This window comes from Pseudoliparis swirei, chromosome 22, assembly GCF_029220125.1.
Source record: "Pseudoliparis swirei isolate HS2019 ecotype Mariana Trench chromosome 22, NWPU_hadal_v1, whole genome shotgun sequence".
Lineage (NCBI taxonomy): Eukaryota > Metazoa > Chordata > Actinopteri > Perciformes > Liparidae > Pseudoliparis > Pseudoliparis swirei.
Genome location: NC_079409.1, coordinates 11,873,312 through 11,888,375, shown reverse-complemented (window position 1 = coordinate 11,888,375; position 15,064 = coordinate 11,873,312). Strand labels below are relative to the sequence as shown.

The 15,064-nt window shown below is 43.7% G+C and overlaps 1 protein-coding gene and 1 long non-coding RNA gene across 3 annotated transcripts; both read left to right on the top strand.

Moving 5' to 3' along the window:
• Positions 1–2,330: 2,330 nt before the first annotated feature.
• On the top strand, positions 2,331–7,867 carry tbrg4 (transforming growth factor beta regulator 4). Of its 2 annotated transcripts, none has more exons than XM_056443523.1 (11): positions 2,331–2,428; positions 2,947–3,455; positions 3,582–3,902; positions 4,359–4,533; positions 5,002–5,159; positions 5,258–5,368; positions 5,465–5,609; positions 6,077–6,319; positions 6,486–6,597; positions 6,747–6,861; positions 7,368–7,867. In XM_056443523.1, the coding sequence occupies exons 2-11, from the start codon at positions 3,036–3,038 to the stop codon at positions 7,467–7,469; spliced, it is 1,902 nt and encodes a 633-aa protein (XP_056299498.1). In that variant the 5' UTR covers positions 2,331–2,428; positions 2,947–3,035; the 3' UTR covers positions 7,470–7,867. The 2 variants fall into 2 exon arrangements, with proteins under 2 accessions (XP_056299498.1, XP_056299499.1); XM_056443524.1 differs by lacking the exon at positions 2,331–2,428 and adding an exon at positions 2,471–2,572.
• Positions 7,868–13,330: 5,463 nt separating this feature from the next.
• On the top strand, positions 13,331–14,408 carry LOC130213078 (uncharacterized). Its single transcript, XR_008835443.1, has 2 exons — positions 13,331–13,405; positions 13,911–14,408. It is a non-coding gene; the product is annotated as an uncharacterized LOC130213078 (long non-coding RNA).
• The last annotated feature ends 656 nt before the right edge of the window (positions 14,409–15,064 follow it).

The window sequence follows — 15,064 nt, the reverse complement described above, 5'->3', positions numbered from 1 at the left end:
ACACACACACATAGTGGTTAGAAAAAGATAGATTTTCTGGAAAAGCCTTTATATATATGACAACTCCCTTTTTTTTAGAGGCACATGCGCACAAACACCTTTGGACATATACACACATTTATGTTTAAACACGCACTTCAAGGTGACTACCTACGTAAAATGGTACCTCAGGTAGCAACAATGTCACCCCTAGACAGGTCAGACACCACACACACACATACAGAAATATTCTCATATCACACTATGCTGGTATCTCTTATCTAGCCTCTGCACGTTTCTTTTCCTGATAAACTGATTGTAGTAAAGAGGAAAGGAACAGTGAAGGTTAACACAGACCAATGTCATTCCAGTATACCCAACATTAAACTCCATCAATTTACAATGAATGCATGCACTACACAACTGCAGTGTAGCATTGGCAATTAAATCATTCTGGAAGTTCAATTTTAACTTCCAGAAAGACTTAATGGCCAATGACTGAAGTTGTGTAGTGGACCATTCATTGTAAATTGATGGAGTTTAATGTTGGGCATACTGGTGAATGACATTGGTCCTTGATATAATAAGCATTTGCTAAACTGTGAATCACTGCAGAGGGGAAATGTGCCACCTTTCCTGCTGAAATATATGTGACTAAGTAATAAGACAAGAGACCAATCGACGGACTGACAGGTGGGCCACCACCAGAACAAACCCAAATACAAAGGGAGAGGACATCCGCAGAAAATAGCCAGTATAGCTGAAGTTAATTTGCAGTCACACCTGATACCAATTCCAGCTCATCAGCAGTGCGACAATAGGTAGCATCATCCACAGAGGTAAGTCAATGGTGTGAGCATGTTCACTGCAGTGTTTTTTTTGTGGCAGAGAACAGTCTGTGGGTTTACTCTGATGACCATGCACTACTTCTGTCAGCCACATTTGATCAATACACTCCTCTCTACAGGTGTGTGCACCTCATTTATTATGTTGTCTAGAGATTGTAATTTAGAGTGATGGATGGTTCTACACTTTAACTCTGAGTTGTGTTCTCATTGACATTGAAGCCGTGCACTAACCTGTGCCTGGCTGAGGGTCATTATATCAGATATGCGTCAGCAGTCCTCTTTACCATGCTCTATAAATATCAACAATCTCTGTCGAAGAATCATTACACATGTAGAGATAAAAACAGGCACACTATTGTTGACAGATGCAAATAGTGATAGATTGTATGAATAAGAGATACCATTTAAGACACATACAGTGAACTAAGTGTATATTATGAGACATTAAGGTAAATCATTCCACACAATTGGAACACAACTATTTAAAAAAGCATTAATTATTGTTATTATATTGTAGGCTACTATCCTGTAACGAAGAGAAGTAAGTAAAAATGGAGGTCACCCTGTCCTAACTCTCCTGCCCAGAACATGTTGCATTCTGGGTAAATAAGAGCAAGGTAAGATAAGTTGTGTTTAAGAGGGTCAACATTGTTTTGTACTATAGAGTGACAGTGGCTGTTTAATCAAATCAGTGTTATCTGTCTGCTTTTATCAGCTCTAGTGAAACATTGCTGGGGCTACAAGTGAGGAGGGAGAGAATAGATGCATGAGATGGGATGAATGTGTCACAAAAAAATAAGTCTGTTAAACTGTAAACTGTAATTTGTCAATACGGCACTAAATACAATCTTAAGAAAGGCATACAGAGAGAGAAGTTCTAGAGTTGCATTTCATGAACTGTAAAATCAAGCATTTCTGGAGCTTGACACATAACAGTGACTAAACGTAAGGTTAACTCGATTATTGTTCCTTCAATTATGAACATTATATATATATATGTATGTATATATTTATATATATACATACAGGGCTCTCAAGTGTCACGCATTGAGTGACAGTCACTCATTTCGGTCTTAAGTCACGCACTCCCGCCACACATCGTATTTATCACGCTTAAAAAAACTCGGCTATTTAATGTTTTAATGTGCCGCAGCGCGCCAACATGAGCCGCGTTGCCCTCACCGTGGAGGAATCAAGCGCTCCCTGGAGTTCTGCTGTGAGGTGCCACTTATCAGCCAATCAACAACAACAAAAGGGCTACAAAATAGCCAATCAGAAAAAACACGTATCTGTTGTATCTGGATATAAATATGTTAAACTCCTCCAACTAAAACAAGACGGGTGTTACATTTTAAAAATGTATTAATTGCCCCCACCCGACACTTTAAGATGATATAAAAGTCGCAACACCAGTGTGACAGTAAACTGAGCCTAATATATTAGAAAATACGAGTTTAATTGTGACTTTGCAAAGGAGTTGCATTTCTAGCCAATTACAGCTGCATCACGTGACACCGCCATGCGACGTCATTTTCTTGCGACGGCTACCGACAAGCAAGCTCCATGTGAACGGCTTTCGCCAAAGTTATCGTTAATTACAGGTAAGTCATGCATCCGCGTGTTATCTGAGGGCGCGAAGAGGCTCTGTCTTTACTCTGCGTCTGATAACAACGCTCAGCTCGACGAGGAGGAGCGAAGCGTGCCGGTCCGCGACGTTTCAGCGAGTCTCCTCCTGAAGCGACAAGGTCAGGATCTAACGTTACAGGACAGGAGAACATCTCCTCCCCAGACAGCCGCTTCCGTTAACCTCGCGGTGTAACGCGCAGGGCTGTCTATCACTGATATAGCGACAGACGTAGTTGACTCCTCTCAACCGAGCCACATTGTTGCACTGTGTACCTGCGTGGAAGGGTTACCGTTACACTCGATGGTCACGTTACACGACCCGAGCGCCAGTGAAAGATAGTTTGGTCCACATGAATGTTGATATTGGACACGAGGTAGTTGTTGCTACATTAAGCAAATGAACAATGAGCTGTCAATGTTGAGATGACCCTTTGACCTGGTAAGCTGTCCTGATTACCACTGTTGCTGAATGCTCCTCTGCTCTCTTGGTTAGGTGTATGATGGCAAAGTCAGCGGCTGAGTTGTGAGAAACCCTTTCACTCTCTCTCCTCCCCATCGCCACGGTCTTGACTCTCGGTTCCGATGGCCAGCCGCCTTTTGGGCAGATGTGCCCGTCTGATGTGCCGGGCCTCCTCCAAGACGACAGCTGCCGCTGCCCGCCTGCCTCCGCCTGTGGCTGGGCCTGCAGAGAGGAGGAGGGCTCAGGGCTGGCCAACAGTTACAGAACGGTTAATGTGCGTCGGAACGACGATCAACAAAGAAGTCTTCCTTCCAAACACGCCGAAGCGGACCCACCTGGATGAGTTGTTGGAAAAGGCAGTCGTGCCAGATGACATCCTGTTGGCCTGGGCCGAACACGGACAGAATGGTAATCAAGCCGCTAATGCCCTGATGAAGTGGACTCAGTTGGTGCTCAGGACGAAGGGCAAGTTTAAGGACCAAAAAGCAGAACTGATGAGAGATTCAAGGTTACTGGATATCATGGCTACACTATCTAGGCAGGTGAGTAAGTCACAAACGGATGTAGACGGAGTTATTATTGTGTATGGTAACTGATGACTAAACCAAGCTCTTGTGCTTGCCGGTTGAGATTGTGATTTCTCATTTATATGTGTGGTTTTCTTCCAGGTGTCTGCAGTGTGGAATGGCAATCTTGTGTCTGTCCTGCAGTCTTTCTGGATTATTGGTCTGCCCGCCACTGATTCAGTACTCAATTCTGTCCAGACTGAGATCCTGTGGCGAGTCCGCAGGCTAACCTACAAGCAGTTGGGCTATCTGGCAGATTGGGGAGCAGGCAGGAAAGGACAGCAAGACGTGGCATTAGTGAACGCTGCATTAAAACAGCTGGAACTGCGTTGGACTGAAATTGCTGATGCTAAAACTCTCAGTGGATTGATAGCCAATGGTCAACGCATGTCACCTGCCTTGACAGAAAGACTCGAAGACAAGGTATCAGGGTTAAAAACATCTGTCGCCATTCACCACAAAGTTAACGGCCCAACTAAATATGTTAACCTTGCCGAAAAGTCCCTGTATGTACTCGACCAGAATAGTTACTGCTGTCGAAAAGCTTGGAAGTATTTTCCCTTCGAGAAGGAATGGGAAATGAATGTTATACGGTCATTGAAAGAGTATATCACACAAGCTTTTAGTGGTATAAATTGTAAATGTATATAGTAAAGAACATAATACCATTTACTTGGTCAATGATGACGATTCACCAGCTAGAATATTTTGAATTCTAGGGTAGCCAGTTTGTGAAAACAGTGATCACTGTCTTTTTTAAATGAGCAAGTATAAATAATTGTACAACATGAGTCTACCCTATACCCATTGGATCATGTGGCCGAAGGTCAATTGGCCCATAATCCCAAACCATAGTGCAACGCTCTGTCTTTGTTGTAGGCTTTGGAGCTCGCAGAGGGCTTCTCGGCAGACGAGATCCGCAGAGTCTGTGTTTCTTTGGCAGCTCGCGGCCGCAGATCAGTCCCGCTGCTCCGAGCTTTGTCCTACCACCTTTTCCAGAAGTCATCGGCAGAGTTCACCACTCCACTCATACTTGACATTGCTTTTGCATACGGTAATAACTTTGTTACATTTTCAATAACACAGATGGAGTCCGTGAACCACATTATTATAGTGTTTATCCACGAATGTATTGCCCCATCTTTCAATTTTTGGTTTCTTTCCTCTTCCTTTCTTTACCTGTGAAGAAGATGTGTTACTGAAGAGCTAAAGTCTTACTTTTTTAATTCAGACAGCAGATAAGTGCAGAGAAATGGAAGCTAGTTGAGGAAAAGCTCCAGCCTTGGAAGTTGGTGGCTGAATGCATTTGAGACCAGGGATAACTTCAAACTCGCATCATCCAACACTGAACATGTAACCTTTAATGTCAAATCAACTCGTCTCTCAATTATACAACTTGCATATTCCACTACCTTTGCTTTATAGTGGTCAACATTGTGGTAAGCAGCTTGTCTGGTGCAGGCCAGAACAGAATGGCCTGTTTAATTCTAACAGTCCCCTTTTTGTCGTTGCTCTCCCATAGGGAAGTTGAATTTCCACCATTCTCAGGTATTTCAGCGAATGGCCTCCGAGTTGTTACCCAGAGTTCCTTTGCTCAGCTCTGCTGATGTCACACGTTGTGCTAAATCACTGGGCTTCCTGAAGTGGCTCCACATCCCTCTCTTTGAGGCCTTTGCTGAGGTGAGTCATCACTAACTAATTCAGTTCATTGTGAAAAGATATTTGAAATAATATGTTCTCGTTCACTGTGTAATATTTTCTGTGCATTTCTTCACCAGCATTTCACTGCGAGCTGTCATAACTACAGCACCCTTCAGCTTTGTAATCTGCTCATGACTTTTGCCAGACTGAGTTTTCAGCCCAGCAATGGAGAAGAGTTCTTTATCAAGGTACCAGGACTATTAAAGGCTGTTTGGTGACTGCACATGGTTGCTTGTGCCTCCCCACCTTGGACGTACTCTTGATATGTGCCATTTTGTGTCAAGGTTCACTCTCTGCTGGAGGGCGCTCTCTCCGAGCTGGAGCCCTTCTTGCAGACTGACGTGGTTTGGGCTTTGTGTGTGCTGCAGCAGGCGAAGCCCCGCTACCTCTTCCCCCTCATGCAGCAACATCATGTGAGCAAACTGTCAGGTAAGACTCATGGCTGTGGGCATTCATGCTTTTTTACTTGTACTGTTTTTGACAAATAGTGAATGAATAAATATGCATATTCACTCAAATTACAGAATACATACAGTCAGCAGTTTAAAGTACCTGCTAACACTAGTAGAGGCTTGTGAAAGTGGTTCAGGCACCTGGTAATAGTTCCCTGAGTTTAATTGGCCCACACACCGTATTAATGAAATGACTGCAGCATATACATACTGTATATGTAGTAATATATATATATATATAAAAATAGTAGTATGTAGTACCTTCTGGGAACTGACTGCCAAATGACCACTCTGTCTCAGTAGAGGGCAGTGCTGCACCAATACATTTCTGGTGAAACAGGGACATCTGAAGCATTGATGACTAAAACATGTTTGAACTGGTTTGGAAAATAGTGTCAGTGGCCTGTCTGGTCTCACTCTACTTCTGTTTGTTTTTGTCCGTAGAGGGCAGGCCAGCTCGAGTGGAGAATTATCGCCTGAAGCTCCTCCACGTTGCTGCTACTCTCCACTTGGAGCACTCTGGTTCCTCAGATACTCCATTCCTCCTGAAGGCCCCGTCTGTCCCGGTCAGAAGCGCCCCCCTCTCCCCCCTGCAGACCAGTCTTAGAGAGAGTTTACAGAGTTTGGTTGGTGGGAGGACGGAGAACCTTCGCACTGGGGTTGACACTGTTTATGGATGGACTATTGGTAAGAGTTGCCCGTATAGGATATACTTTGAGATCGCATACATGTCATGGTGTCAGGTTCGTCTTTTTACTGGAGCTTTACAAGACTTCTACACTGAAAGTAACATTCATAACCTTCTCTGTTACGGTGAATATCTTTATTCACTGACATGCCTTTCTCCAATCAGATGGTGAGCTGGTGTTGGATTGTTACAACAAACCAGTTGATATATTGATGCTGAAAGCCGCTCACCTTCCCGGTGTCGGAGGGGACCAGGCTTTACCTGTAGGGGCACATCGGTGAGTCACAGAGGAGAATCCTGTGGCCTTAGGTTTTGTCCAAGATTGATGTTTGCTTTTCTCCCTTTTGAAAAGGTTGCATCTCTTGCTCTAGCTGTCTAAAATAAAAAGTGATCCTCTTTGCTCCATTCATCTCCCTCTGTTTTTAGGTTCGCTTTCTTGGGTTGGGAATTTCCAAACTTCAGCTCGAAGAGTAAAGACCTTCTGGGACGGTTTACCATGATGAAGAGACATCTCCAGTTGGCTGGCTTCATCACAGTGGAGGTAGGGAGAGACGAGTGAATGAGAAAACCCATATATGATGCAGTGTTTGTGTTGTAGTTACTACTTTAGTGACTACAAGCTACTTGTTCTTCAGATACATTTCCATTCCACACATTAATTTCCTGGTGTGTTGTGTTAGCTGTGATAGTGAGAAATATTGCAAAGAACAGAGGCAACTTTGGTAGAGGAGATATTCAGGTGGGCTCTGCTGCAGTCTGTGGTATAAATAGAGCTGCTGCTGCAGCTCCGTCTCATCTAGGCCAATGCAAGCGCTCTCTCTCATCTAGGACACCCACCTCAGCCAATTGTCATTTGCCTCAGTTTTGCATTGTTGATTGATTTGTTACCAGAGCAATCGCATGTACATGAGACTAAAAACCATCATTTCCTATTAAATGTGTAACTATTAGTGTGTTCTCTTAAGCGCTCACTGATGATGACATGGTACATGCTCAGTAGCTCTTAAAAGGAATGTTTTCAAATCCTTCCTTTTTGTCCTCCTTCAGGTGCCATATTATGACTGGCTGGAGCTGAAAACAGATTGGCAGAAGTTGGCGTACCTGAAGGTTAAAATGGGGAAGGCCGTGGCCGAGGAAATGGCCAAGTGAACCAATGAGTCTGGCAGACGGATAAATCTGAGCTTTCCCAATCAATGGGCCCACAGGGAATACACACGCACACCCACGTGCATTGCAGAAAAGCTCTGTCATACTTTGTCAGTAAAAAAACAAACAGATTTTAGCTCTGGTTCCCTTGGCAACACGTGGGGCTTTCCCTGTTTCCATGGTGATTTTAAAGCGAGGCTTTTGGAGCCATAGAGAGAGATGGAAATAATTGCAAAAGTATATACAAAGTCCTTCTGTAGAAGTTATATGATCAACAGAAGCTTCACTTGTATAATTTAGGCCAATACATTGGGTTTAATATTGGCATGTGAATAGATTTCAATAATTTAATCTCTGAATTTGTGTCCGCTTGTCATGGAATAAATTGTTTTATTGCCATTTTTACTTGTTTTGTCTGTCACTTCTCACATAGTCAGGGGCCTGTTGCAGTCGATTGTATCTGGTGTGGTATTCAGATAAGAGCTGCATAATTTCCCATGTGGCAGCGAGTAGCACGCCTCTCTGGCATGCTGCTGCATGTGATCAGTATTTGAAAACACTTATTGAATTGTCATCGAGCAGCGTTGATAAGTATCTTCACAGCTTTTCTCACATAAGTGACAGCTTGTATGTTATTTAGTTTCATAAATAGTTTTTAATTGTATTCTTTAAGTCACTCAGTATAGCACGTTTGCATTGTAGATACATTTGAATGAGTTTCATTTTTTTCTCTGGCTGTTTTATATCTAAATATCCAGTGAATCTATGTTGGGGTAAAACTCACAGGTAAACACTTTGCTGACTTGAAACTGCTGACACAGCATCATGGGCAGCAGCAGCTCTGACATTAGAGGCTGTGGAGCGAACAGAGTTCACCTGAAAGGGATCTTAAGAATATTACAAAGCCAGAGCACAAAATAAGGTTACAGAAAACAACAAACATGAACAATTAATGGTTTCTCTGATAATCCATCACATGATCAGGGGCCGCCTACCTCATTCTCCCTAATATGTGGGGATTAATGGATTGATTTGTCTCATGAAAAAGAACCCAGCTAGCAGCTCCAGTATTGATCTCCGTGGTCGTATCGTCTGTCCGATGGGTGTGCAGGTGTAGCCCATCTTCTTATTAAAGCAAAGACTCTTCATCACTATGCAAAACATCACACAAACAGTATTTTAATATAAAACGATCTTGGTAAATTATTCTATGTTCTGCTGTGCACAGGGCTCAGATGAGATGATAATGTACAAACACCTTTTTTATTTATCAACTGCTATATTTGTTTAGGTCAAGTGAGCTATTGGACATTATCCAGTATGCAGCACTTCTGCTGAGCTGGCAATCTATCATGGGAAGTTGTAGGTTGCCATGGTAACTATCATTGCTGATCATTTGGCTCGGTGCTGCCTCCCCCTCTCATTCGATCTATATCTCCCTTACGCTTTGTCTACAAAAGTTGAGGTAAATCAAGTAGGAGTGCAGAAGAGATGGCTAAGATGGAGAGCAGACCGATGTTGCAGCTTCCCCTCAGGGTAACCGAGAGGAATTAATGCGATCAGAGCAGGAGGCAGATGGCAGAATTATCTGTATACTTTTGTTTCCGTCTCTTTTGTTTGTGTTTTCTGTTTCTCTTTCACAATGTTGGTTTGGTTTTTCTTGAATCTCCCTCCTTTGCTCGATTTCTCCATGTTCCTCTTGTTTTTGCAGTACTGGTCCTTTCCTTCAAGGTTGAGGGCAGCACTGAGTGAGCAGTGCAAATCTGCTGACATCATCCCCCAAGATCCAGTCAGCTCGGTTGGGATGGGAGGGAGAGAGATACAGATAGCAAGGAAAGGAGGGAGGGAATCAGGATGTGGGCAACAAGAGAGGATACTGCAGCTCCCTCTCAGTATCTACACACACACATACACACACATACTGTATATTCAGATGAACTGGATCACGAGGCTCTAAAGCACACGCCCACTACAGCAGCATCACTGCTGCACCACAGAGAGAGACCAGTGTATACTCTCATCTCTCACTCTTCTCTATCTGTCTCATACACACACACACACACACACACACATAGATAGACACGTGCTGCAGGGAGGATCTGCGTGTTGGGTCGCTGCGCATTCAGGTCCCCCCTCCCCTTCTTCCTCTTTCTCACTCTCTCCCTGTTCACCTTGTCTGTTCCGGCTGTACGGTTTCTTGTTGCGTCAGAGCCAAAGAGAGCCAGCGATGCCGGGGGAGAGCGCTCACAGATCTGTGCCCACCGAAAAACATCCAGAACGGGGCGCTGAGGAGACGGGGCTCCCTGGACCAGGTAGGACATCTGGGGTTGGGGATGGAGGAAGAAGAAAGAGGAAATTAACCAGGTGGATGCAATCAGAGACAAGGACATATTTAGAGGAGAGAGGATGGTGTTGAATAGATTCTACCAGAGAGAGAGAGTTAGTAGGATAGAAGCATGGCGGATATATCGAGACTATTGGGCTAGTTAAAGTGTAAGAGACTGTTAACTGCTTGAAACTGCCGTGTGGGGTCATATCTGTCGGTTGACATGTGCAATTTGAGTACACTGTGATCCCGTTGCATGTTAGCCTCCTCATTAACCTCCCGGTTGTCTCCTTTCCAGCAGCTATAAGCAGCCTCTTCAAAGCTTAAAGCCTCCATCCCTTACAATCTGTCACTCAAATCTCTCCAGCCCTCAACCCCATCCTCATCACATCCCAGTCCCTCTCCCCCCACACCTAACACTGGCATGCCTGCTTCTCTTTAGCCCCGGCACCACCCCATCTGCATCCACATCTCCCAAGCAAATGTGCGAGCTATCAGTGTAGAGTGGCTCCTCCCTTCACCCGGTCTTAGCAGGAGCATGACACAGCAGTATGTCATGATCCTGTATTCCTTGTGCTGTAGGAACACACGAGCACAAGAGCCTCTGTCACAAATCGTTGTTTTTATTCATAATGTTGCTGCCGTATATGTGACGTTGTGAGATAGGAGAAGATGTTCTGTCAGTGCAGATTCGTGATTGGATGGGTCAATTTTTTTAATTTGGCCCCTTAATTACAGTCAGGCAATAATGGTCAGAGTGAGTGTCGGGTTTGGGACAAAGTCTTGTGATTACAGTGTCTCTTGCAGTTATTTCACACCATTTAGCTTTCATGAGAACGGTGTATACTGTCGTAAACGTCTGACAGTTATGATAAATAACCTAAATGGCTCCTATGGAAACTCCCTGCGTTCTCTCTGCTCGATTTACATTACAATGGTTTGCTATTTTGACTTCATCGTTGCCCTGATTTGTTTTTCGCACTGGAATTATTTTAAGATTTCTTGACCTGAATCTTGGGAGGAGAGGGAGGAGAGAGAGTTGTCGGATGCTCTAGTTACAACCTGTTCTTTTGGCACATACGTGATGAAAGAGGAGAGATTAGAGGATTGATTCTGACTAAAGAGGTGAGATCTTATGGAGAAAGACAAACAAACTATTGGGGCGTCTCTTCTTCAAGGCCAAATCTGAGCAGGAGATATAATGGAGGCACCCCATGCAGACAGGCCAGCGCTGCAGCCTCTGTGACGCAGCTCTAGTCTGTTCAGCTTTCTGCGTGCGGCCTGCTCCTCTTACGGCAAAGCCGAGTGCTCAATTTCACTGCATCCTCCCAGAGGAGAATTGCAAGCTGGGCCAGGGAGGGGTCAGACATCTATATATTATTCACAGCAGTGCAACTGCAGCGAGGAGACAGAGCTGGGCCGTTATGCTAGCATACATAATACATGTCATTGGTTCATTTAGCATTCTAGCAAAACAGTAGCTCCAACAGTGTGCAATGTGATTCCCATGTCTAGCATATACAGTGTTTCTGAATGTGTTCAATATGGTGGTTTTGCTTGATTTTCTATAAGTCATATATAGATTCATTATGTTTTTTTGTTCACCTCAACATACGGTCACTGGTGCCTTTTTATCAGGCCATAAGAGGAAATAAATCACGTGTTCTATACCGCTTAACCAAATAAGACTTTGCTGTACATGTAAGTGTAGAGCAGCGGCTTTTGTGCATGCTTAACTGTGCATCGTTCTGATTAGTGGAACATTTGAGTGTTTGTTGCATGACTTGCACACAACACACCCAGAGATTATTATTTGGCATCGATCAGACATGGCTGCTAAGTGCTGATGATTGCATCTGCCACCAACCACAGGCAGGGCAGGAGAGCAGCGGGGGAGGAGACAGAGAGGCAGAGAGAAAAAGAACATGGAGGCAAGAGAATTGAGCTAAGACTCACCACTACGAGTAAAGGCATATATATATTTATTTATATGTACACACATACACATATATTCATGTTTAAAGCAGGGATGCAGAGCGGATACAAACATAGTTTAGAGAGGAATTTTAAGAGTGAGACAGAGGTGATATGTGGGTGTGTGTGTTTGTGGCTGGCACCGAGCTGAGCCACTTGTCAGCATGTGGAATGAGGTCACCGTGGCCATGGCCCAGTTAGGAGAGCCAATTCAAGTTCTGTTCCCTCAATTCGTGCTATAGAGAAAGTGGCTTTAATAGCATTTGGGTTGTTACTGCGAATGTTGTATGTGATGCTAATCAATTCAACAAAACAAATTAATTGATGATAAGCAGTGCAGATGAATAAAGTCTTTAATTCCATTTTATCTCTCCAATTATTTCCCCTTTCTTGTTTATACACAAGAGTCCCTCCACTCACCCCTGACCCCCTTTCTGTGAGGCATCCTGTCAGTTTGTGTCAGTGGTCTCTCCACTCCTGATGACCGTAAGATGATAGCAAGGTTTAGAAGGACAAGAGGACAGAGAACACCGTAATTCAATGACAAAGTTGCTTTTGCTTCTGGCTAATTGTGCAATTGTGTATGTTGATACAGAAACTGCAGCATATACATACTGTATATGTAGTAATATATATATATATATATATATATAAAAATAGTAGTATGTAGTACCTTCTGGGAACTGACTGCCAAATGACCACTCTGTCTCAGTAGAGGGCAGTGCTGCACCAATACATTTCTGGTGAAACAGGGACATCTGAAGCATTGATGACTAAAACATGTTTGAACTGGTTTGGAAAATAGTGTCAGTGGCCTGTCTGGTCTCACTCTACTTCTGTTTGTTTTTGTCCGTAGAGGGCAGGCCAGCTCGAGTGGAGAATTATCGCCTGAAGCTCCTCCACGTTGCTGCTACTCTCCACTTGGAGCACTCTGGTTCCTCAGATACTCCATTCCTCCTGAAGGCCCCGTCTGTCCCGGTCAGAAGCGCCCCCCTCTCCCCCCTGCAGACCAGTCTTAGAGAGAGTTTACAGAGTTTGGTTGGTGGGAGGACGGAGAACCTTCGCACTGGGGTTGACACTGTTTATGGATGGACTATTGGTAAGAGTTGCCCGTATAGGATATACTTTGAGATCGCATACATGTCGTGGTGTCAGGTTCATCTTTTTACTGGAGCTTTACAAGACTTCTACACTGAAAGTAACATTCATAACCTTCTCTGTTACGGTGAATATCTTTATTCACTGACATGCCTTTCTCCAATCAGATGGTGAGCTGGTGTTGGATTGTTACAACAAACCAGTTGATATATTGATGCTGAAAGCCGCTCACCTTCCCGGTGTCGGAGGGGACCAGGCTTTACCTGTAGGGGCACATCGGTGAGTCACAGAGGAGAATCCTGTGGCCTTAGGTTTTGTCCAAGATTGATGTTTGCTTTTCTCCCTTTTGAAAAGGTTGCATCTCTTGCTCTAGCTGTCTAAAATAAAAAGTGATCCTCTTTGCTCCATTCATCTCCCTCTGTTTTAGGTTCGCTTTCTTGGGTTGGGAATTTCCAAACTTCAGCTCAAGAGTAAAGACCTTCTGGGACGGTTTACCATGATGAAGAGACATCTCCAGTTGGCTGGCTTCATCACAGTGGAGGTAGGGAGAGGCAGTGAATGAGAAAACCCATATATGATGCAGTGTTTGTGTTGTAGTTACTACTTTAGTGACTACAAGCTACTTGTTCTTCAGATACATTTCCATTCCACACATTAATTTCCTGGTGTGTTGTGTTAGCTGTGATAGTGAGAAATATTGCAAAGAACAGAGGCAACTTTGGTAGAGGAGATATTCAGGTGGGCTCTGCTGCAGTCTGTGGTATAAATAGAGCTGCTGCTGCAGCTCCGTCTCATCTAGGCCAATGCAAGCGCTCTCTCTCATCTAGGACACCCACCTCAGCCAATTGTCATTTGCCTCAGTTTTGCATTGTTGATTGATTTGTTACCAGAGCAATCGCATGTACATGAGACTAAAAACCATCATTTCCTATTAAATGTGTAACTATTAGTGTGTTCTCTTAAGCGCTCACTGATGATGACATGGTACATGCTCAGTAGCTCTTAAAAGGAATGTTTTCAAATCCTTCCTTTTTGTCCTCCTTCAGGTGCCATATTATGACTGGCTGGAGCTGAAAACAGATTGGCAGAAGTTGGCGTACCTGAAGGTTAAAATGGGGAAGGCCGTGGCGAGAAATGGCCAAGTGAACCAATGAGTCTGGCAGACGGCTAAATCTGAGCTTTCCCAATCAATGGGCCCACAGGGAATACACACGCACACCCACGTGCATTGCAGAAAAGCTCTGTCATACTTTGTCAGTAAAAAAACAAACAGATTTTAGCTCTGGTTCCCTTGGCAACACGTGGGGCTTTCCCTGTTTCCATGGTGATTTTAAAGCGAGGCTTTTGGAGCCATAGAGAGAGATGGAAATAATTGCAAAAGTATATACAAAGTCCTTCTGTAGAAGTTATATGATCAACAGAAGCTTCACTTGTATAATTTAGGCCAAAACATTGGGTTTAATATTGGCATGTGAATAGATTTCAATAATTTAATCTCTGAATTTGTGTCCGCTTGTCATGGAATAAATTGTTTTATTGCCATTTTTACTTGTTTTGTCTGTCACTTCTCACATAGTCAGGGGCCTGTTGCAGTCGATTGTATCTGGTGTGGTATTCAGATAGGAGCTGCATAATTTCCCATGTGGCAGCGAGTAGCACACCTCTCTGGCATGCTGCTGCATGTGATCAGTATTTGAAAACACTTATTGAATTGTCATCGAGCAGCGTTGATAAGTATCTTCACAGCTTTTCTCACATAAGTGACAGCTCGTATGTTATATAGTTTTTAATTGTATTCTTTCAGTCACTCAGTATAGCACGTTTGCATTGTAGATACATTTGAATGAGTTTCATTTTTTTCTCTGGCTGTTTTATATCTAAATATCCAGTGAATCTATGTTGGGGTAAAACTCACAGGTAAACACTTTGCTGACTTGAAACTGCTGACACAGCATCATGGGCAGCAGCAGCTCTGACATTAGAGGCTGTGGAGCGAACAGAGTTCACCTGAAAGGGATCTTAAGAATATTACAAAGCCAGAGCACAAAATAAGGTTACAGAAAACAACAAACATGAACAATTAATGGTTTCTCTGATAATCCATCACATGATCAGGGGCCGCCTACCTCATTCTCCCTAATATGTGGGGATTAATGGATTGATTTGTCTCATGAAAAGAACCCAGCTAGCAGCTCCAGTA

Coding starts and splice junctions, on each gene's coding strand:
- tbrg4 (XM_056443523.1), top strand. CDS start 3,036: ATGGCCAGCCGCCTTTTGGGCAGATGTGCCCGTCTGATGTGCCGGGCC. Junction 3,456..3,581: donor TGGCTACACTATCTAGGCAG/GTGAGTAAGTCA, acceptor GTTTTCTTCCAG/GTGTCTGCAGTGTGGAATGG. Junction 6,598..6,746: donor TTACCTGTAGGGGCACATCG/GTGAGTCACAGA, acceptor CTCTGTTTTTAG/GTTCGCTTTCTTGGGTTGGG.